We start from the raw sequence: 22752 nt of genomic DNA, 5'->3' as shown, positions 1-22752 counted from the left end.
CTCCAGCAGAAACCCAGACTCCACCAATTCTGGAAATTCAGCATCTCACCCTTGGGAGTCCACAGTGCTGGCCACCCCTGGAACCAGCAGCCAAACATTTCAGCCAGGAAAGGAATAACCTAATGAGCACAGAAGTCTCACAGCAGTGAAGGACATGGAGACACAAATTATTTCCGTAAAAATCACCACATTAATTAGGGAGAATGCATAATTTCTTTCTGGTTTTAGGCTTTGAGGAGGGCAGAGAAGAAAGAACCTTTGATGAATGGGGAAAGGCAAGGGCAAAATGTCTTCTGGTGGCTTGATGAATGAACAGGTCACAGCAGCAGGGGGATGTCAGGGTTTCTGTGCCAGCTGATGAAAAGGGTGTTTCTGTGAGCAACTGCAAGATGGGAGCAGGCCAGAACCATTCTGGGCTTTGCCTACGGCTTGGGCAGTTTCAAAGACAATCTATCCACAAATTTCTGTGCTAATTGCTAAATCTACCATTTTGGGGGAAGCCCAGCTCCCAGTGTGCCATTACTAAAAAGTAATAGAATTTTTTCGAATATTTGTCTCACTGAAAACTCTTCCAAGTCAAGTTCTTCTGGAGGCTCATATAAATAAGTCATCAAAAATGACTGTGGAAATATGTTCAGAAAACTGTGTCAATTCTCATTCACTTTCCCAACTTTATCTTCCAGCATTGCCAAGAGCTTTTGTGGACATATACATTTTTTATTTCAGAAAATAAAGGCTAATAAAGATAATAGATAATTAGAGAAGATAAAGCAATGATTGATTCCTCATAACATCAGATGAGGAAGGTGGGTCCTGAAAGCATTTCTTTCTTCTTGAAGAATAAAGTCACAGCTTAAATAAGAAAATAAACCCATATAAAGAACCACAAAAATGACCATGAAAGATAAAGATTCTTCCCCTGAGACTTTATCTGAGCATGTGTGAAGAGAAGGAATAAAACTAAAATATGGAATATTGAAACTATGGGAATTCAGAGGAAAAAACATGGGAAAATAAAAGGGGAAAAAAGGAAAATACCTATAATATATGTTGTTCAGGTATTGTGAGACCTATGACTATGCAGAGCAAGGCTGACTTATTTCAGTTAGCCCAGAGAGTCCTTACAGCAGCATCCAGCTCTTCAGGCTGCCCTTCTGCAGCTCAGATTTTATAACAGGCAACCCTTCAGAACTCAGAACAGCCCAGCAGTTCCATCCCTGGGAACTCAGAGCTGGCAGCAGAAAAGGAGACTCATCACCAGGTCCTTTGCACCTTTGGCAATATCTTTGTATTTGGTGGCTGCATGTTCCCAGGTCAGTGCTCACTCTCTACTGCTCTGCAGAAGAAATGTAAAAAAAAAACTAACAAAGTTATTTGTGAGCAAATCCATATTGTGCAGAAACTGGTGGGGATTTCCCTCTGACCACATGTGCTCCCCCAGCCTGGATGGAGAAGAAATACCTCCTGATTGCTGTGAAGCCCAGAAGCAGATCAGGGAGCAGCTCGAGGGCTCTGCTGAGTGCTGAGCACATCTGCACAGCACCTGGCACATCTGGCTGATCTGCAGTGATCATGCTTGTGCCACTTGACACAGTTGGATTTTTGTTTTGTGTTTCTGTTCTATAATTCTATGATCTTGGCTGTTGAAAATGGGAAATGCAGACAGAAATGCTTCTGGAGAATGGCAATGAGGGGCCATAAATGCTTTGCTGATACAGTTCATACACTCCTCCTATTGCCAGCTTTCTTCATGGGCTAATTACTATTCAGGCTCATGTTTTGGTTTCTGAGCAGTTGGGAAACTTGTTGGAAGGTGTTTGCTGAAGCTACACTGTCTCATTATGCTACTTGCTTCCTCAGTTGGAAAAATCATCTCTGACAAGCCACTTTCCTGGGTGCAGAGCTCAAAAGACACCAAGAGGCTTGGGGCTGGATGAAAGGTATTTGATGTCAATTGCATTTGACATATGCGGGTTTGATATGTTCCTGGCTTCTAAGTGATGCCAAAAATGCAGTTTATGAGAATAATATAAAGGCAGAGGACAGAGATCTAACCTCCTTCAGATAATTGCTCTGAGTTGTTGCAAGGTGACCTTCATCCCCACACAGACAGCTCGTTGGTGAGAGTGCAAAAACATTTATCTCTCCCAATTTTCCATGGGCACATAAAAAGCTGAAAAAACATTCTGACCCTGTGTGTGCTGTGCAGGTGGGTGAGATGGTGATCTTTATCCAAGCACAAAGGGAGCTGAACTCTGGCTTCCCAAACAGATAGTCTGGGCTGCTTCCTCCTCCCCTTGGTAAGAACAAAAATTAGGTTTGTAAGGAGAGAGACCTGCAGCATGAAACCTTCCAAAGGTGTAAATCCACCTCTCCTGTCAGCCTTCTCCTCCTGTCAGGCAGGTGTCTGGGATCTGGGCACTGACAAACAGGGGCTGGTGGCCAGCACAGACCCTTTATCCTCAAACAAAGGAAGGATGCTGCCAGGGGGGGATCCTGCAGAGCTGGGCCTGCCTTCACACCCTGCAGAGCCCTGCTCCTGACTGCATCCCCTCCCAAAGCTATGATTTCCCCCAGCTGGGTCCTGAATTGCACCATGAATTGGTTATAATTAAATCTGAGGTGAGACAGGGCATTATTAACTTTGGAGCACTCGGTGCCTGTGTGCTGGGCTGGAGGCTCAGCCTCTCCCCTGGCACAGACACACACACAGCACCATCAAGGGCTCCATTTCCCTGTTCCTGCCCGTCCCCAGGGCTGGGGAAACACTCTGGACACAGCATGGAAGTGGAAAATGGATCTACCTAACTCCATCATGCTTTGTCTGCTCATGGGACACATCTTCCCTGTCTGCCCTGTGCCGACACCACTCACCCAAAGCAGAGCTGACATCCCACAAATGATCCCACACGGTCCCAAAACCATCACCACGGCTCCAGGGGGGAGGGAAGGATCCCCAGCTCTCTCCTGCCTGCAGGACTCATCCTCCTGGACATTCAGTCACTGCAGGGCTGGCTGCCACCTCAGCACCTCCCCTGCTCCAAGGAGAGCCTTCCTGAACATGCTGCCAGCTCTGCAGCCTTGGGAATGTCCTGAGATGTGGCACTGGCTGCTTCAAGCTGCTGAATTCACCCTCTGAGCCCCCAGTGCCTCCTCTCACAGCCCCTCCTGGTGCTCCTGTGCTCAGCTCAATCCCACGCTGGCAGGAGAGCCCAGTGCCCAACAATCAGCCCCAGACCCTTCTTCTGTGGCAGGAAAAGGGATCTCAGCCCCTAGGATGAGGCTGAGGAGGGTCAAGAGCTCAGAGTCTGCAGGACACCTGCCACAGTCTGGGGAGCACACAGAACCCTCCTGCCTGAACATTTGGACATTTCCACAGAATTTAGCTCCAAGGTAAAAAAGGAGCTTTTCACACCATGCTCCCTAATGTAGAAATCAACAGGAAAAACAAGCTTCTCTTTTCCTGATTCACTTCCCTTGGTGTCAAAGCAGCACAAAGCCACAAGTCAGGAATATTAATGATGTTCTGTCTGGGCTGGGCAGCACTGAGGGCCCCAGAGCCCCTTATAGCACCAGGAGGGAAGAGAGAGTGAGTCTGTGCCTGCCCCTGCTCACTGAGCATTTCCAAAGGTGTTTTCCTTCTTCCAACACTCCAGGAGTGACCTCACCTCTCCCCGAATGTCAGCAGCTGCAGTTTGTTCTCAGCAAATTGCTTTGCTGTTTAATGAGGGCAATTTCCATGCTTGCTTAGATTTTGCATCTCTTACTGTTGGGGCCAAAATTAATCTGCCCTTCCTTTGGGAAGAATACCTTCTGTACTTCCTCTGGGAAGAATCCTTTCTGTCCTGCAGCTGTCCCTGCTCACACAGAGCTGTCTGCTGAAAACCCATCTCACCCTCGTGAGATGCTATTGCTCCCAGAAAAGACACAGAAAATTTCAAGATGTCTTTGAAGCCTAGTTCACTTAAGAACTTTGGAAAACTGCTGCCCTAAATCTCACAGCTGGAAGCCATGGATGGAGTCTGGATGTGGCTGGGATGGACCCACAGTAGCTTTTTAAAGTAAAATGTGAATTCCACAGCACACTTCAAATCAAACCCTGTGCATGCCAGAAGTGCTACTGCATTCCAGGGATATTTTGCTAAAAGCTCCAGAGCAGGAAATCTCTATTTTCTACTATAAAGTTCAAAATTCTACCATGTCTTTGTAAGCTGCAATTCCCAGCTATTCAAATTCACACCTTTTGCCCATCACTGGTAGTGTTTTACTGAGAGCTTGTACACTTGTAAATGCTATATATCATCCAACTGTTCAGATTTGGTTTGGGCTAGAAATTATATGTGCACATAATGAGACATAATCCTGGTTTAAAAGATGCAGACAGATAAATGGTAGGGTGCAAAACTCCAAAGTGGAACTCTTGCATACACTTTATATATTTCACACAGGAACTACCCAGCTGGAAATGCAAACATTAAACCTGGAGATGACTCTTGAAAACACAGGCCAAAGAGAATGAGCACTTTGCCAAGGACATACAGGGAATGGGATCAAGATATATGAAATGAAATTTAAAATGCTGGTCCTAACCCTCTCCCTGGTATGACACTACACCACTGATTCTCTGCTTTCTTTCTTAGGTATCTCCCTCCAGCTTCTTAAATACCTTTTAATAACATTAAAAAGAAATAACAGATATGCAGGTGCTTCTATTTATGAGTAAGAAACTTTCTCAGAAGTTCACAAGAACACAAAAAGCAATGTGTGTTCCCAGGCACAGTAAGATTTCTGAGCAAGCCTTTTTTATTATTCAATTTAAGCACAAGTAAAATATATAGCTGTTTCAGACTTGGTTCCTCTCTGAAACACGCCTTGTAGAACAATGTTTCTCTCCCCCCTGTAATTCTGACTCCACAACACCAGTTTTATTTGCCAGGCCTGGAAAACAATGATCTATCCATCCATGTCATGCATATTATGTCAAATTTATTACGACAGCTTTCCAGCGTATTTCCAGTCAAGGTTTCATTCTTCTTACAGATTCTGCAAATGAGCAACAGTTTTAGTTACAAATGCCTCCCCATGAGGCAGCACTCCTGACAATAGAACAGAACTTACTGTATTTCTTGCAGAATTGTGACACCCATACAACCAATCATTGTGACACAGTGCTGAGGAACACTGTTTTGCTCTGTGGTTGATATATTCCCAGCTCAAAACGAACAGGAGGGATACTGGGAGTCATTCAAGCCTTGATTAGTACTTTGCTGGATCACACATACATCTTCATGTCCCAATAGAAGACAACCCAAAGGATCAGCTCCCTCAGCCAAGGCCCTGAGCCCTGGGAGAGGTTTGACCAGTGGACAAATGATGTTTGTGGAAACATGAATATCAAACCTGCACAGAGCAAAGCATGGAGCAGAGAGAGCTGCAAGATGTTCTTGACAAATGGTGGCAGTGCTAATGAGTGTCTGGACTAAATGATTCTGTTCCTTTTTTGTTGGAAAGCACTTAGAGCTTCACATTAGCTCTGACCCAGCAAAGCTTTAACACCTGCTTGGAGTGAGGCTCACTGACTCTCGTGCAGGTTGATAAATGAGCTGGGGTTTGGGCAGGAAAATGCCCTGTCTGGTTCTTCCCATCTGGGGAAGCACCCAGTGCCAGTGAAATATTATTTTCAACCAGGAAATTAAATTCAGTCCTTGCTTTGCAAATTCTCAGCTATGAAACACTCCGGAGACCAGCTCTGAGCTGCACCAGGAAAAGAAGAACTGTCATAGAGCCCCCCACAACACTGACAGTGCTCTCCCCCCTGCTCACAGCACTTCTTCCCTTTCAGTGCCCAGGAAACCCAGCCCTGGTCTCACCTCTCCTTTGGTTTTGCCTGCAGAGGAGCCTGGGGCCAGCCCTGGCCACTGCTGTCTGCTGTGTCCAGGCACCAGGCAAGGGAAGAAATGTTTGGGAAAGCTGTTTATGCTTTTGCTGAAGGATTTCCCAATCCTTTCAACACTGCAGCCCATGCAAATTGTAACAACCCTGGAATTTCTGTTGGCAGAGGTACAACAGGGGGCTGAATGCTTGGGAGCATTATTATCCATTCCATTCTCTGCTGCTCTGACAATTTGTGTCTCACAAAGAGCACAGAAATGCTGCATTATCAGCATCAGACCCAGAGAAGAGGATTAATGTGATTAGTCATAAATGGACCGAGGAAAACTCATTTTGGAGTTTAGAGGAGTTCTGTTGGAGAACTTGCAAGTGCAAAGATATTGAGCATCCAATAACTATTTAACCTAGTGTGCCAACATTATTCTGCTTTGGAAGTTTTATACCAGCAGCTGAAAAAAAAGCTGGATTTAAATAGCTGTCAGAGAAAATGAAAAGGCTTCACAGCTCTAAAGGTTTGAAGAAAATAAATGCAACCACTAAGAGTATTTTTTAAATCATGGAAAAATGACATTGAATAAGCTAACAATGGTGAATTTCATACAGCAGTAAATAGGAATATCACTCTTCAGCCTTGGGTTTTACAAAAGAAACCAATGTCATTTGGCAGATAGCAAACTGAGGTACAAAGAAATAAAAAGGTGTTTTGTCCTGGTACCCCAGGAGACCAGCTGGGAGCCAGGAGCAAAGGGCAGCACCCCAGTGCCTTTGCAATGGGTAACACAGCCCATCCACAGAGCTCTGTACGTGCTGGGGATGCTCAGGGGCACAGCAGAGCTCAGGTCTGAAGGGGCTGTGCCCAGGAGCTCTGGTCCCACTCCAGCTGTAGCAAACCCTGGTCAGAGCAGCAGCATCAGCCACTGCAGGGCTGGCAGTGCCTAACCCAGCCACAGGGCAGCACCAGTTTTACCTTTTAAATCCCACTCATCTCAGGAGCTGGAGCAGGTGTTCAGCTCCCTGGGAGAGTCCCTGAGCCCTGTGGATGAGCTGTGAGGGATGCAGAGCACACAGAGTGTGCACAGTTTAAACTCTGAAGGGGATTCCCAGCAGGTCAGATCACCCAGCACTAAGCCAGGGCTGCAGCTTACCAGAGTCAGTTCTCCAGCACAAACAGCACCAGGGTCTAATGCTAAAGCTGCAGTGCTGGGGACAGCTCTGAGAACCAGGTCCAGGGGGACAAGGTGCTCCTCCAGGCTGGTGTGAGCAGCAAACTCCTCTGCAGGTCCTGGTTATGATACAGCTGGAAGTGGGTGAAAGTCTAATGAACCCCTTGATGCCTGGAGGGGCTGGAACAGGGGCTGCACAGAGTTAAGGGGAGTAAAATTGATATTTATTGAGAGGCCTTCAGAGGCCACACCCTGGCAGAACTGATTGTGGCCCTGCCTGGATGGATCCAAGAGGGAATCAAAAGAGAGCTTGGTCATGAGATTTCACATCTTTATAGATTTTAGTCCATTTGCTTACAGGAGTCAACTGCCCAGTTAATATCCTCAAATTGTGAAGTTTCATCCTCCTTGCTTGCTTGCTGGTCTGCCCTCCTCTTTTCATGTTGTTTATACTTAGGGCCTGAAGTTTGAAGAAACTGTCCTTGAGTCCCTGGCTGGAATAGAACTGTTTTGTCTTCACCAAGCACAAGGGACAAAGCACACCCAGGCAGAACAGAAAACTCAGAAGTTAAGGCATCACCCTCAGAGATAAAAATGAGCCAATAAAAGCCCATCAGCCCCTGCCCATTGCTGTTCAGGGATCACAGCTTCTCCCTCCCAGCTCTGCTCACAGCACAGCTCATGTTCAGGTGGTTTCCTGCTGGGGATGTCTTTGCTGAGCTGGGGCTGCAGGAGCCATTGATCACTTCCATGAGTAAACAACTTGTTTTTCACCCAGCACAGAATCATGGACACAGAGATGCAGGCTGTGAGATACAGGGTTCTGCAGCCAGCAAATTCAGGGAATAACTTTAGTATAAAATTAGAAAGGAAAAAATAAATAAATGAGGAAAGAAAAATGTTGAGTTCACCCCTCTCTGAAATCCCTTGGATCCGAAAAACTTCTTTTCCAATAAAGGGCACAGAGCAGCTTCCAGAATGTAACATCACATGTTGAGTACAATTCACACATCCAAAGTATTTTTATTGAAACAAAAACACCACAACAGAAAAAAAAAAAAAAAAAAAAAAAAAAATCAGGAAAAAAATAGGCATTGGCTCTACCACAGCAAAACTCAGGTTTTATCATATAAATCAATCAAAACCAGGAGAATATTCCTTTGGCTTCAGTATAAACTGTTATTTCCTAACTTTCAGTGAATAACATCCATTCCAAATAGTAATTTATCTTCCAGAGCAAAAATAGATCTTCAACCACAGTACTTCAAGTGCAGATTATTGTCCTCAGAGGGAAAAAAAAAGTCCCTTTTCCAGTTACCTATGAGGAAAACAATTTGCTTCCTAATTCTAGAAAGAACTCTACAGAGCAGAAGGCTACCTGTGGCTCCCAGATAATGGATTTCAGGTGGTTTAGGATTTTTTTTTTATTTTTTTTTAATTTATTGGGGGTTTTTTGTGTGTTTGTTTTGTTTTTGGTTGGTTTTTGGGGTTTTTTGGGGTTTTTTTTGTGTGTTATATTTAATTTTGTGGTCTCTAAATGTGGTGGTATGTAAAAGATCAACATTTCTAATTAAAATTCCTATTAGGGGGAAATCAAATAATTCCAGGGTCAGGAATTAATATTAATTTGCTGAATATAACCAGGATCATTCAAAATATTCTCACTTTCTGAAACAATGGAAAATTATTGGCTTTTTGCATCATTTGCCTCTATTAGGATTTTTTTTTTTAATTTTTATTTCTCCAGATTTTTGTATTTTTGTCTGTTTCCAAGACTGACCAACATTACCCAAAGTATGAGAGCTCCAAGAAATCAAGGCCAAGGAAAATCGATTAAATCCATGTTTTCATATGGATTTTTTTTTTTCCCATCAGCTTCAGTGAAAGCAGCAGATTGACCTCTCACTTTAGCAACCACTGAGTGTTTAAGAGACCATCAGGAATTTAACAAGCCAAGTACTGTATTTATCCCATAATTAAAAGCTGCCCTTCCCAGAGGGCACTCCCTTGAACACATAAATTTTTTTCAAAATACATATCAAGATGTTGTTTTCTCTTAAATCTCCTTTAAATTGTCCCTGTCTGTCACTGGGTGCAAGTCTCTCACACCCTAGGGAAAGGATGTAGCTATGTTTTGGTTAACCCTTCTTACACCAAAATTGCAATGTGTTTCAACAGCAAAACACCGAGATTTTCTGTTTCACATGGAAATTGGAACCACACCATGATGGGCAGGAACTTGGCTGACCTGTTCTCCCTGTTGGTGCCACCTCCCCTTTTCTCTTGTGGAGGTGGGGCAAATATGGAGATCAGAAAAAAAAAAGAAAAGAAAAAAAAAGTAAAAGGAGAAAAAATAAACCTCGGGTTTCTTGAAATAGATTCTGCCTTGCTTTAGGCTGGTTTTGATTGGCTTCTGTATAATTAGCTCTTGCTCACAGTTTCTGTGATAATTGCACTCTCTATTAATTGAGCATATATTGTACTCCATGCAGTCAGCAAGTGATGAAGCTGTCAGTATTTTGTTAGCTATTACACTGCCTGATTCTTATGGGCTGTTTGATATTGGTAACAAATTAGCCAATTTATACGTCATAAATAAGATTCAAAAGCCCTGCTTCATCAGCTGGAGAGAAAAATACTGTTATCTTGGTTGACAAAATGCTTGTACTAAGATTCCAAGTGCCTTTTGGCAGGAATTCATCAGAGCAGATGTATTCCTTCTATCAGGCACCATTTGGTTCAATTATTCTTAATGTTTAATGGCAGAATAATTGAACCAAGTGGTAATATATAACCCCATAAAATACTTTCATCAAATGCTTTAATTGCTGGATCTCTATAACTGCAGTGTCTGAGAGCTTTATTCTGCTTATTGACACTTGACAGACCATGATGTTAATACATTACTTTCATAAATCTCTTGATGAGCTTTATCAGAGGTGAGCACTAAGCCCATGCCAACAGGTTGTGCACTGGTAAATGGGCTGGGGAACTGGAACAAACAGGGAAAAGCAAAGTGAGACAAAGCTGCTTCCTCACAATCCCAGGCACTCCTGAGCAGCCCCCCTGCAGGGGGAGGAAGGATCAGGGTTGTTCTGTGCTTTCAAACCTGTTCCAGACATCCTCCCCCTTGCTAGGGAGCATCTTGGTCTAAATGGCAAAGCAGTTTCTTGTTTTCTACTTACCAGGTATTTAAGTGCTTGTGTTCAAAAGGTTCTTCCTTGGGCTGAATCTCCCAAAACCCTCAAGAGCTGTAACAGCAATAACGTGGGGTCTGACCCCCACTCTGTGGAACTGGCAGAGGCTAAGGATGAAAACAATGGTTCAACTCACTCCTGAGCCTCCCTTGGCAGTCTGAAATGCCTAGAGGAGAGCAGCAGGGGGATGGAGGAGATGGGGTGAGCAGGAAAGAGATGCAGAGCCAGGGGAGAAGTTGCAGGGAGGGGGTGGATGACTGCACTGCCTGCTGGATGCAGGGAATAAACATCCAAGGAATAATCATAACAGGAAGGAATGGTTTGCAGGGCAGGGGGAAGACTTACAAAGCAGAAGGGGATCTCCCCAGTGGTGTCACTGATCAGGGCTCCTCACTGCCAGGCAAAGGATGCAACAATCCAGGTACTGTGCATCCAGAAATGGCCAGAAGACTGAGCAGATGAAGCCACCTTCTCCCTGCTTCTGGGAATTTCCAGCAACAGATTTCAATATAAAACTGAGGTAAAGGAAAAGCACAGAAGCTCCTGCCAGGGTTACAGATCCATGTCCTGATCCCCACAGCACCAAGATCAATGCAGGCACTGCACCTGGACACACTTGTGCAGGCAGGTGCCATCCCAGCTTGTGCCAAAACAGAGAGTGCCCAGGAGGACAGAGGAGCAGGGAAAACAGCAAGAAAAGTGAGTCCCTCCCAGGTCCCCAAAGAGCCCCTCTCTGCTGAGACACCTGCTTCAACTGCAGACACTGAGGAAAAACAAGCACGGTGCAAAATCCCTTGTGAAGAATCCTGCTGGGATTCTGAGAGGATTAAACAGAGCAGAAGGAATGGGGAAGAGGTGGGTTTTTAAAGCTTCTCAATTAGTTTCTAATTGCTGGCATCCAGCCAGTCTGGAAGTGCAGGGAAGGCAGGGGAACAAGGAGCAGCTGCTCCCAGCCCAGAGTTCCCCCAGTGCCAGCAGATCAGAACCACCAGGGCTGCAAGGACAGCCTTCACCCTGCACTGCTGCTTGTGCTTTAGGCCTGAGAAATGAAACATTACAGTACTGTGGATGTATTCACTATTTTGTTTTTACAAGTCTGGGTTTTTTTTTTTTTTTTTTTACTCTTTCTGGGTAAAGACAGAATTGAATGAAGATTGAAGAGGTGAAGTCTGTGGAAAAATCCTACCCACTGAAGTTTTCATCATGCTATGGCATTTATGTATACCACAAGAAAAAGCCTCTTCCAGTGCTTAAAGGAGGCTACAGGAAAGAAAAATGGGACTATTCATCAGGAAGTGTAGGTTTTAAACAGAAAGATGGCAAATTTAGATCAGATATTGGGAAGAAATTCTTTCCTGTGAGGGTGGTGAAGCTTTGGCATAGGTTACCCAGAGAATCTGTGGCTGTCCCATCCCTGGAAGTGTCCAAGGCCAGGCTGGATGATGCTTTGAGCAACCTGGGAGAGTGGAAGGTGGTTGGCAGGGAAGGTTTGGCTGGATGATCTTTGAAGGTCCTTTCCAAGCCAAATCATTTTGTGATTCTGTGAATGGGAATTATTGCAGACCATTAAAGCAGCACCTGCTCTTGAATTGCCACATGAATGTTTCATTGTGGTTCATCCCTGAGCTAGGGATGGGACATCACACAGACACTGCTCAGCTCTGTCCTGAAGGCTGGAAGTGATGCAGACACTTTCTCTTTTAGCACCCATCCTAGAAGAGACTCGAACCCAGAATGTGTGTGGTTCTGTAACACCAGTATCAGACAGCAGAACAAAAGGAACCCTTCGTACAAGTCCTGCAAACGTGGGCTTTCCTGCTCTTGCTGCATTTCCAGACCTTTGAAAGATCTGGGAACAACTGGGGAAGGACTTAAGCTGTGATGTGTGAAAGCTCAAGCTCAGTCATGAAACCTGGAAACCAGCTGTTAGAAGGAGGCACTGCTCTGGCAAGGGCCCTCTGTGTCCCCTCAAAGGGGGCCCTTTTCAGAGGGCAGCCCCATGACATGGAAAGGGAACTTCCCAACATGAAAATCCAATGCAGCTGTCATGAGAGCAAGCCAGGTTCAGCAGATGGAGCATGACAGTGAGAATCCTTCAGCTTTGAGAGCAGAAATTTCTGCAATGAATATAATCCAGATGATAGTAGGGAAAAAAAAAATAAATCAAGATGTCTTCTGTTAAGGAAATCAATAGGATTGAAGCTCCAGGGCTGAGCTGGGCACATGGAGAGCTGACAGTGACACTGCTCTGCTGGTTTCCCTCAAGTTTTGTATTGATGGGGAAGCACTTGGCATTCTGAACATTGGAATGAGAACAGCAGTGTCCTGCTCCCACTATGGTAAACACAGGAAAAAGATTTATTCTTTGCAAGTGACATGGTGCACATCTGAGAAAATTTATTTTCTGCTCTGAGTATTCTCTGAAGTGAAAGTAAGGAGTGACTGACAGATGTTCAGTGGACAAGCTGTGGAGGTGTGTTATGTCAAGCATTCCACCAGGGCTGCAAGACAATAGGTATGGAAAATTAAATGCAAAATAATGTATTGCTTCATTTTCCCTATGTTTTGCACATACTTGTTTAGAGCACAGCTCAAAAGGGATTAACATCTTCGTGTGACATTCCTCCTGCTGTACAATATGGGAAAATCACTTGGGAAAACAGCAGAAAAAGCCTCTGGCACTGAGGGCTTTCCAGCACTTCAGGAATACAAGATTTAGGCTGAGCAGTGCTAATCAATGAAGCTGAACTTCAGTGAATGGACAGGATTAAGAAACTCCAAGAGAAATACTGGGAGTTTGTCTGACTTTGTATTAATACTGGATTCTTTGGGCAAGCCCTAATAATTTCTATTGACATCAGAAAGGAATGCTGCAGACAGAATTCCTAAAAGGCCCTTTTCCCCATATCTACCTCAAAAATGGAAAAAACAAGAGGGGCAGAGAGAAAATCACCCCTTCTTCACTGTAAGGACAAAAGGGAGGAGCAATCCACAGCTCATCTTGCCCAAACATCCCCACAGATTTGCCAACACCAAACCACTTCCCTGGCACCCATTCAGGGGCAAGTCAGGACATCCTAAGGACCTGTGCAGGGTCAGAGGATTTTAGGCCTGACAGCTGCTGATGACAGAGCAAAGATTCACCTTGCTGGTGAAGTCTGAGCTTGTGCTTGGCACAGAGGCCATAAGGGCAGACAGGGCTGGTCTGGCTGGCCATGCAAACCCACCTCCCCCAGTGCTGGTGGGAGGAGAGCCCTTGGATGGGCAGGGGCAGCACTGCTGGGCTCCTCCTGAAGGGCAGCAGTGCCTCCACAGCTGCAGGGGGGTCTGTGCCCAGAACTGGCTCCCCAGCCCAGGATATTACAGCTGTGGGGATCAGCTCCAGCCCCCTTGGCTGCTCCCACCAGGTCTGTTTTGCTAAGCAGGAGCCAGGTAAGGCAGGGCAGCAAATGCCATTTGTTCCTGAGCTTCCAGGGTCAGCTCTCTGAGTGGGAGCTCAAGGAAGGAGAGCTGTGATGGGGATTGAGCTGGTTCAGCATGGATTCAAACAGGGCAGTGCCCCTGAACTCAGTGGCATTTCCTAACCCCCTTCACTGCCCTGTCTGTGAAACAAAGCAGCAGCATCCCTCCTAAGGACTCGCTGCAATGTCCTTTCTTGCCTGGTGTTTTTTGTTTCTGTTTTGGAGCAGCAGTCAGTACCTGGCTCTAAAGAGGCTGCCACATGCAATTACAGAGGGAAGGTCTTGAAGGACACAGTGCTGAAGCAGAGAGACATTTGAAATAAACTTAAAGGGAACAGCTTTGTTTAGCTGTGTGGCCTTTGGCTGCCCTGCAATTCTTTATGTCGATTACAATAGAAAGATCAAATTTCTCATTTTCTCACCTCTGTATCTAGAGAAATGCAAAATTTCTTACACTTGATCTCTCTGAGCCCTCCTTTCCCAGATTTGCTTACCAATACTTTGTCACTGTCACCTCCTTGATGACCTGCTTGTATCCATCCGTGCATTCAGAAGAGTTGCTCTGGTAAATACAAAGGTCCCAGTTTCCAAATCCCATCGTGCTGCACATCCCAGCAGCACTTAATTCATGGAGCAACCTCTTTCTGTCAGCTGCTTCCTTCTCTCCAGGCTTGGCTATCTCTTTTAGATTTAACTAAAATTTAGCATGGATTTAATTGTGAGTTGAGGGCCAGGATATTCCCCCACCTTTGGAAACACAAGGAGGTCCAGAATGAGACATCTTCTGTACCAGGTAATATTATCATCAGGCATTGCTCTTACTTTCTCATCTTGATGATGTGTGAGGACTCCAGGGGCACAAGAAGGGCAGATGTGGGAAACCATCACAATTCCAGTGTGGAGGGTTTTCCTTGCAGGCAGAGGTGAGAAGCAGAGCCCTTCCCAAGGGCCAGTGAGGATCCTCCTGCCATCCCCACCCATTCCTGGGAGCTCCCTGCCTTTCTGCCCTCTGCCTGCCCACCAAGGCCACTTTGTGAAAGAGAATGTGGATGTGAGAGAATGTGGGAGCTCAGTGGAAGCAGCCTGTGTCTGTCCTCACACCAGAATGGACACAGGTGCTGTCTCCAGCCTGACACCCATCCAAGGCACACAGAAACCCTTTTCCCTCTTGAGTGCTCTCAGTCCTACAGGGGAGGACTGGCCTCAGGGCATGGGGAGCAGCACAGGCTGTGCAATGGTCACTGTCCCTGCACCCACCAACACAGGCACAACAGAAATGCAAAGGGCCAAATTCCCACATGCACTAGAGATTCTTCTGCAATCTGCTACCAGGTCTTGGATAAGTCAAAGCTTACCTCACAGCAGTTCTCTCTGAGGAGTAACATATAATCCATGTATACTTTTGTTTTTAATCTTTAGCTGGTACTTTGTGAGACCGAACAAAGGCACAGACGTGTTGAGGATTCTACCAAGGGTGCATCTGTCTCCAGATGAAAGGATCCTGACATCAAACTGACTGCAGCTGGGCTGGAAAAAGTTTTAAATCACTGTGATCAACACAAGTTTTGCACCAAAGTACAAATACACATGCCATGATTTCCTCTGGGTGACAGCAAATCCTGTTACTCTACTTATGAATGGGCCTCATTAAGTAGGAAAAAAAATTGTTGGTGCAACCTGTTCCTTTTTAAATTAAACATATTAAAGTTGATAGATATCCCTAATTCTCTGCTCAGCCTTTTATGCATTGCAATAACACTACTCCCATTGTTAGGGAAAGTCTTGAGTTTGCATAATCTGCTTTTCATTTCCCTGGCAGCTGCAGATCATTCTTGGTGACTAAATTAAAAACAGTTTCTTTCAAGAATTCACCAGATCTTTCCTCCTTTCTCCTCCCTGTACCTACAAGTTAGGGAGAAAAAAAAAAAGAAAACAAAACCTTCTCAACAAGCATTAAATCCTATCAAATCAGGCTGGAAGGTCACCTCATCCATCCCTCTGCCCTAAGGCAAAAATCAACTCTCCTTAAGCCATCCCTGACAGATGCTCACCTAACTCTAAAAAACATCCATTGATGATTTCACAGCCCATCCCTTGGCTTTCCTCATGCCTACAAGTCTGACCTCAATGTCCCTCACCACAGCAAAGCTCTTCACTGCTTGTCCTGTGTGGACACTGCTCAAGGCTCGTGGAGAAACTAATCTGTTTTTTTCCCAGGCTGTTGATTTTCTCAGCTCCAGCTTGGATCTTTCCCAGGCTGGGGATCTTTCTCAGAGACAAAACAAAGTAGAAAAGACTCACTGGTCAAAGAAGGCAACACCTCTTTGAAAACATGCTTTCTGCACAATATCATGAGACACTCACATGTCTCTCACACACCCTGCAGGTGCATAATCATTGTTTTAATTTCTTATCCTTCTGAAGGCTGAGAAAGGCAAGGCTTCAAGGCTGCTTTTCCCTGGTTCCCAGCAGCATCCAACAACAGTCCTGTCCACACTGAACTTGGGCAGACTATTTCTGCTTGCAGAAGAGTACTTCTCACTTTGAAACAGACCTTAACATGGGTGCCAAGCTTCCCCAGCTTTTCACTGCTCTCATTTATTCCAAACGTGTCTGTCTACAGCCTGGAAAGCTCAGCCCTGTTTCAGAGCCCAGAACAGGCAAGTCAAACACTCCTCAGCCCATTCCTGCTCCTGCTTTAATTCCTGTCCCACAGAGTGGAGAACACTGGAGCTCAAGGTCTTTGTCTCCTGGGACAGCAGTGGGTGTGCACTGGGAGGATTCCAGGATGGATTTCAGGCTGTGTGCAGGACCTGCACCCTGCCCTGGTGCCAGACAGGCTGAGCAGAGCCTGCCCAGCTCCCAGGTGGGCACCTGGATGCTCACACATCTCCTGCAGCCCCAGGCCAGCCAGCCCAGCCACAGAAACACAGCACAACCCAGTGCTGTGGGCTCAGCCAGTTCTCAGGACAGCAGTGAGCAAACACAAGTGAGCTGTGTGGGGTGAAGTGGGGGAAAACCCCAGGACTTTTAGGAGAGGAAGGGGAAAGAAGCTGGGTGATAAATTAAAATGTGCAATGATTTTGCCCCATTTTGGCTATGCTAGAGCTGACCTTGACTGCAAAAGGCTCTCCAATTTCCTGAAAGGCAGCAAAAAGCAGAAGGAATGAAATCTCACAATCAGCTGAGGCTTAGAGTGGCACTGAGAACTGGCCCTCTACGTGCCATATAATATAATAAATTAAGTAATAAAGTAATAAAGCCCTAAGCCTTGGAGGCTTGGGGATTTCTGTAAGTTGACAGTTCTTGCTCTAGGACACAGTTTGGCCACTGCCTGGCTCTGTGCACAGATTTCCTGGCTCTGTGCACAGCAAGGCTGCTCAGTCCTGTTTTGGGCAACCTTAGCACACTCAGGCAGTGCTGGGCTCAGCTCCCAGCATGACAGAAACCCAGGGCAGTGTGACCCACAAGGACCAGAGGATGCTGTTGTACATGTGACACATGTATTGTACACGGGATGTCATTGTACATGGGATGTTATTGTACATGTGATACATGTATTGTACATGGATGTTATTGTACATGTGACACATGTGTTGTACATGGATGTTATTGTACATGTGATACATGTATTGTACATGATGTTATTGTACATGTGAGACATGTGTTGTACATGGATGTCATTGTACATATGATACATGTATTGTACATGTTGTCCATGTATTGTACATGGGATGTCATTGTACATATAATACATGTGTTGCACATGGGATATTGTACATGTGACACATGTATTGTACATGGGATGTCATTGTCCATATAATACATGTGTTGTACATGGGATGTCATTGTACATGTTGTACATGTATTGTACATAGGATATTATTGTACATATTACATGTGTTGTACATGGATGTCATTGTACATGTTGTATGTGTATTGTACATGGGATGTTATTGTACATGTTACACATGTATTGTACATAGCATATTATTGTACATATTACATGTGGTGTACATGGATGTCATTGTACATGTTGTATGTGTATTGTACATGGGATGTTATTGTACATGTTGTACATGTATTGGACATAGGATATTATTGTACATATTACATGTGGTGTACATGGATGTCATTGTACATGTTGTATGTGTATTGTACATGGGATGTTATTGTACATGTTGTACATGTACTGTACATGGGACGTTATTGTTCATGGGATGTCACTGTACATGTTACACATGTATTGCACATGGGATGTTATTGTACATGTAATACATACTGGGCCACCAGGCAGGGCAGGGCAGGGCAGGGCAGGGCAGCCAGCCCTGCTTGGCATCTCCCCTGGTGACTGACTGGCACTGCCATGCTGTTCCAATCACAGCAATCCTGCATGGCACCAGCTGCTCTGCCCAGGGTAGGGAGGCACAGCCCTGACAAACAGCATTCTAAGTGCTCGTTAAGGACATTACTCCACAACTCCCAGCTGTTACACTTTTGCTGGGAGAATTTAAAGGTATCTTGTTAAAGATGTAACACAATGTCAGCATGAACAGTTTCCTCCTGTTTTGCCTTCCAAAGTGTCCTGTCCTACGGAGTTTTATTAATACAGGTTGAAATTTCCAGATTTAAAGGCTAATTAAATCCCACTTAAAGCTTTCACAGAGGGGATTAGCTGGAACTTACCCACTGCTTATGCTGTTTGTTGGGGAAAATGCAACTAAAAATGCCTTTCCTGGGGAGACCAAACCCAACTTTGCACATTTGCACACAGAGAGAAATGATCCATACAAATAAAACAATCCAGTCCACACCACCATAGTGAGCCTCTGGTTACAGCCAGTGCCTATGAAATACCAAACCTTCAAAGGTACCAAGCCAGAGCTTAGGGAATTTTCCACATTACATCTGAAAAATTAAAATTATACTGTTCCATTCTGTATATGGCTTAAGAGGAATAGGCATTGGCCTACATATAAGAAAAGATACATAGAGATAAAATGGTCAACATTTGTAGATAAAAAGCAAATATGTTGGAGTAGAGCAATATCACCCAATTGAAATTAATTCCAATGCATTTGATTTCACCCACCTGTCACAAAATGCAGAATGGAAGAGCACAGGCAGATTAAACATTTTTCTACTTTACAGAAAGGACAAAGTCAATAAACATGTTCATTTTGACATTTATTTGACAAAGTGGTGTACACAGTATTAATCTTTGCAAAATAATAATTGTGTACTCACAGTGGATTGTTTTGAGACCAGAGTAAGGGACACAGTGTGTGACAACATTGCACAAACAGTTCTTCCACAGAATCTTATTTTTCCAGTATTAAAATATAAAAAATAGTGTGACTCTTATTTATTGTGGTGAGGTAAATGTTTCTTCCTTCAGAGCAGTGTGGCTTTTATGCACCTTCAGAAAGCTGCTAACAATACCCTTCTCCTTCATTCTGTCAATAACTACAGACCTAGTGGCATATTTATTGCTGCTCTAATGGTCACACATTTTTTCCTTGAGCAATATGTAGAGAAAGGAATGGAGAAGGAAAAACCTGCAGGAATTGATGACAGCAACCTATCTGCACTATTTGTGTCAGGAGCCAAAGATTAGTGCAGAAAATTTATTTTGAATGTAACAGCTTTAATGGAAATGTCAAGAAAAATTTACTTACATTTTTCTAAGCAGAACACAGTATTGATTAGAGCTGCTCAAAAAAATCACAATTAGGAATTTATTTCACAAATGTTTTTATTTCTGCCCATTTACAAGACCAGATCATAATATCCCCTCATTTGTTCACTGTTCAAATTTATTGATGATTTTCAGCACATAATTCCTGGGCAGAGTGAGATTTGTACAAAGTTCTTCAGTTACACAAGATCTTTAGTATTGCCTTCTGTTCCCTGAATGAATGATTTGTGTAACTAACAGCTGGAATTTTGACTGCTACAAAAGAGTATATAATCAAAAAGAATCTTGGTCAATATGTGAGTGTTGAAACTTAGGGTTTTTTCTTATACATACTTTTATGGATGCCTGAGAAGTCAAATACTTTAAAAATTGAGAAGTTCATTTGTGTTTCATTCCAAATAAATTAGAAATGGTTGTTGGAAGTTAAATCAGCTGAAGAATTCTCCACGCTCCTGAGAGAAAAACTGCTTCAGTTTCTCATCTTGCTTTAAAACCTCACAGCAATGACATTCTCACAAAAGAGGTTATTTTAAAAAGTTAGCAGCCATTTCCTTAGTGGCAGAAACATCCTCCTGGAGCCCTTGGATGGCATTGCTACACCTGGAATTTCAGCAGGGCATTTCCAAAAACTAGAAAAGAAATGAATCACATTGCAGTGGTTTCTAGGCACAGTAAGAGTGGGAATTCCTTTCACTACCAACTACTCCAACCCTTTTCTTATTGTGAGGTATCCATTGGCATCAACAAAAAAGAATCATCTTAAGGCAAAAACAGTGAAATCCAAAAAAAAGAAAATAAACATCATTCATTTGAATAAAAAATAGGATTGTAAGAACAGCTTTTTACATTATTGCAAAAGTCCTTAAAAAATATAAACCCACTGTTAGTTAGTTGACTCTTTACAATATAAAAACATGAATGAAAATATGGTGAAATAGGTGACCTAAAAGTGTTTGATTAAAGAACAATTCTGTTGACAGAAGTCAATTATTACTTATTTTGTCATTTTGTGAGTTTATCAATGACAGTTTTGGAAGGAGAGACAAAAAGGAGCTTTAGGGAGTGAAGTAATACTCATCACAGTTTTGACTAACAAAATGACCAAAATTAGACAAAGACATACTAAACTTTTGAAGATTGTAGCTGTGAAATTTCTGAAGCCCAGCTTGCAAGGCCTTGGCCTGGGCTGGCCATGTATCTCCAATAAAGTCCCCCAAGTTAGGAGAACTCCAATAATCCTCTTGAACAACAGCAGGAATGATGCCTTGTGAAACACAAGTACTTTCCATGAGAATTATCTTCAAGGTGTTATTTCTTGGCCACACTTGCCACTGCCTTCTTGGCTGCATCCTCGAGGTCGCTGGCAGGTGTGATGGGGAGCCCACTCTCACTCAGAATCTGCTGGGCTTCCTGCACATTTGTTCCTAAAAAACAACACTGACTATTATTAGTAATTAATTTTAATGAATAAATCTCCTAGCATGTCTCTGAAAAGCCAGGTAATGCCTCACACTGCACATGATTTCAGTTTATCAACAGATGAAACGAGTGCCTTGTTGCTCCTAATTCCAGTGGCAATTGTGACAGGCAGTGCAATCTGATAATGGCACTTGTGTGCACAGCAGGGGCTTTGTGAAGATTAGAGGGTCAATGCAGCATCCCCCAGAGCCAGCAGGGACATCCACAAGAGCACTGGCTAATGGACCATGCAGCAGGCCCTTTTCTAGGCATTTATTAGCCACAATCAGCTGCAGCTGATCAGTGAGTCAACAATAACTAAAATTCACCTGTGATAAATGAAAGCTGCAAAATGGGCTGTGGAAGGGCAGAGATTTGGGTAATCCTGAAAATTTAATGGGGTTTAAGCTGTTTCTGAATATGCTTTTGCATTTTTACTAAAAACAGGGAATACAAAGGTCTCTGAAGTATTCAGCATGGCACCAATCCCTCCTCTGCTGCTGCACTAAATTATTATAATCACAGAAACATTCAGGTTGGAAAAGACCCTTAAAATCTTTGAGTATGGCAGGAAACCCAGCACTGATGACTCCACCAATACACCATGTCCCTGAATGCCACTTCCACCCCACCTAAAGGAGAATATATGATTACATAGCACAAGGGCTCCAGTTTGTATGGAAAAATCTCAGCTTTAGTCAACAGACTAAAGCACAGGAAAGGAAAAAAATCCAAAGATGAAAAAGATATTCCAGGAAAATACATTTTCCCCACTTCTCTTGTCTAAAAGATGAGAGCATCACTTTCTCATTTGCTCTACCTCATTCTTTTTGGACAACTAAGACTAACAGAAAATCTGAATTCTCCAGAGCTTTCTCCAGCAAAGCCAAGTGACACTTTTGATCACTGCTATGTTCTGCACCACGGATGAACCTGAGTCAGACACCCTACTGAGGGAGCAGAATCCACACTTTGGGATCACACACTAGTCACAAACACAAGCACCCTGAGCTGATCCCCTTTAGAATAATTTCTGTCCTTCTCCTCCATGTCATGTTCCTTGTTCATTTGCCATGTCAAAATGCTTAATTACTTTGTAATTCCTAGACCTAGCAAAATGAATTTTAATTATATTTGGAGCTATACACTAATTATACTCTTAATTATTAACCAAGTAAGAAGCATACTCTTTACTGTGCAACTTCCAGAATGCTGATTTTAAATTTTTTCTTTTTCCTTTAGCAGACTTCATAAAACATCTGAAATGGTGCCACAGAAGCAGAGCATTTCAAAAGGCTGTTTCATCAAGCCAGGATTCCCACTCCTGGAGCTGAAAGGGACCAAAGACATCCCTGCCACAGCACTTAGTGATGGGAGAAGCAGGATCAGGAGGAGGAATGTGGGACCCCTCTGCTCCCTGTGCAAAGGCACTGCAGCACAGGTCATGCTTCCCATCCTTGTGCAGAGGACAGGCTGTAGGGTTTGTGTAGGAAGGTCAAAGACATCTGAAATCTTTGACAGAAGGGGGATTTGGTTGCTAAGTAACACCCAGAACTATATAGAGAACTTTTTTCTAAAGAAAAAAAAATATTATGGGCAAGAAAAGAGCATAGTATTTGATTTTTGTTGAAGTATCCTGTATAAGATAATGTGGAGGCTGCTACTTGTCAGCCCAGCACTGCAGAGGGGAGGCAGGAGCCATCCCCAGGGTTCTCTTCTCTTTGGAGTCCCTCACATCTGTACAGTGATTCCCAACATGCCTTAAAGGTTTTCTCTTTTATTGAGATACAAGTGTGATAACATTTAAAACAGTCAAGAATGGACTGATCTCTCAAATAGCATTCTACAAGACAAAGTGTTCTGAGGAGAAAAAAAATGGAAAG

General features: G+C 43.8%; 1 protein-coding gene across 1 annotated transcript in view; it reads right to left on the bottom strand.

Annotated features, from left to right (window-relative positions):
- Positions 1–18883: 18883 nt before the first annotated feature.
- SUCLG2 (succinate-CoA ligase GDP-forming subunit beta) overlaps positions 18884–22752 on the bottom strand; it is a 108679-nt gene continuing 104810 nt past the window's right edge. The window contains exon 11 of the mRNA XM_056501561.1: positions 18884–20835. Within this exon, the coding sequence (XP_056357536.1) occupies positions 20720–20835 (116 nt within the window). The 3' untranslated portion in view covers positions 18884–20719. The remainder of the gene's footprint in view (positions 20836–22752) is intronic.

Source organism: Oenanthe melanoleuca, chromosome 12 (genome assembly GCF_029582105.1).
Source record: "Oenanthe melanoleuca isolate GR-GAL-2019-014 chromosome 12, OMel1.0, whole genome shotgun sequence".
Classification (NCBI taxonomy): Eukaryota; Metazoa; Chordata; class Aves; order Passeriformes; family Muscicapidae; genus Oenanthe; species Oenanthe melanoleuca.
The sequence above is the reverse complement of the archived record's forward strand: the minus strand, read 5'-3'. Positions and strand labels throughout refer to the sequence as shown.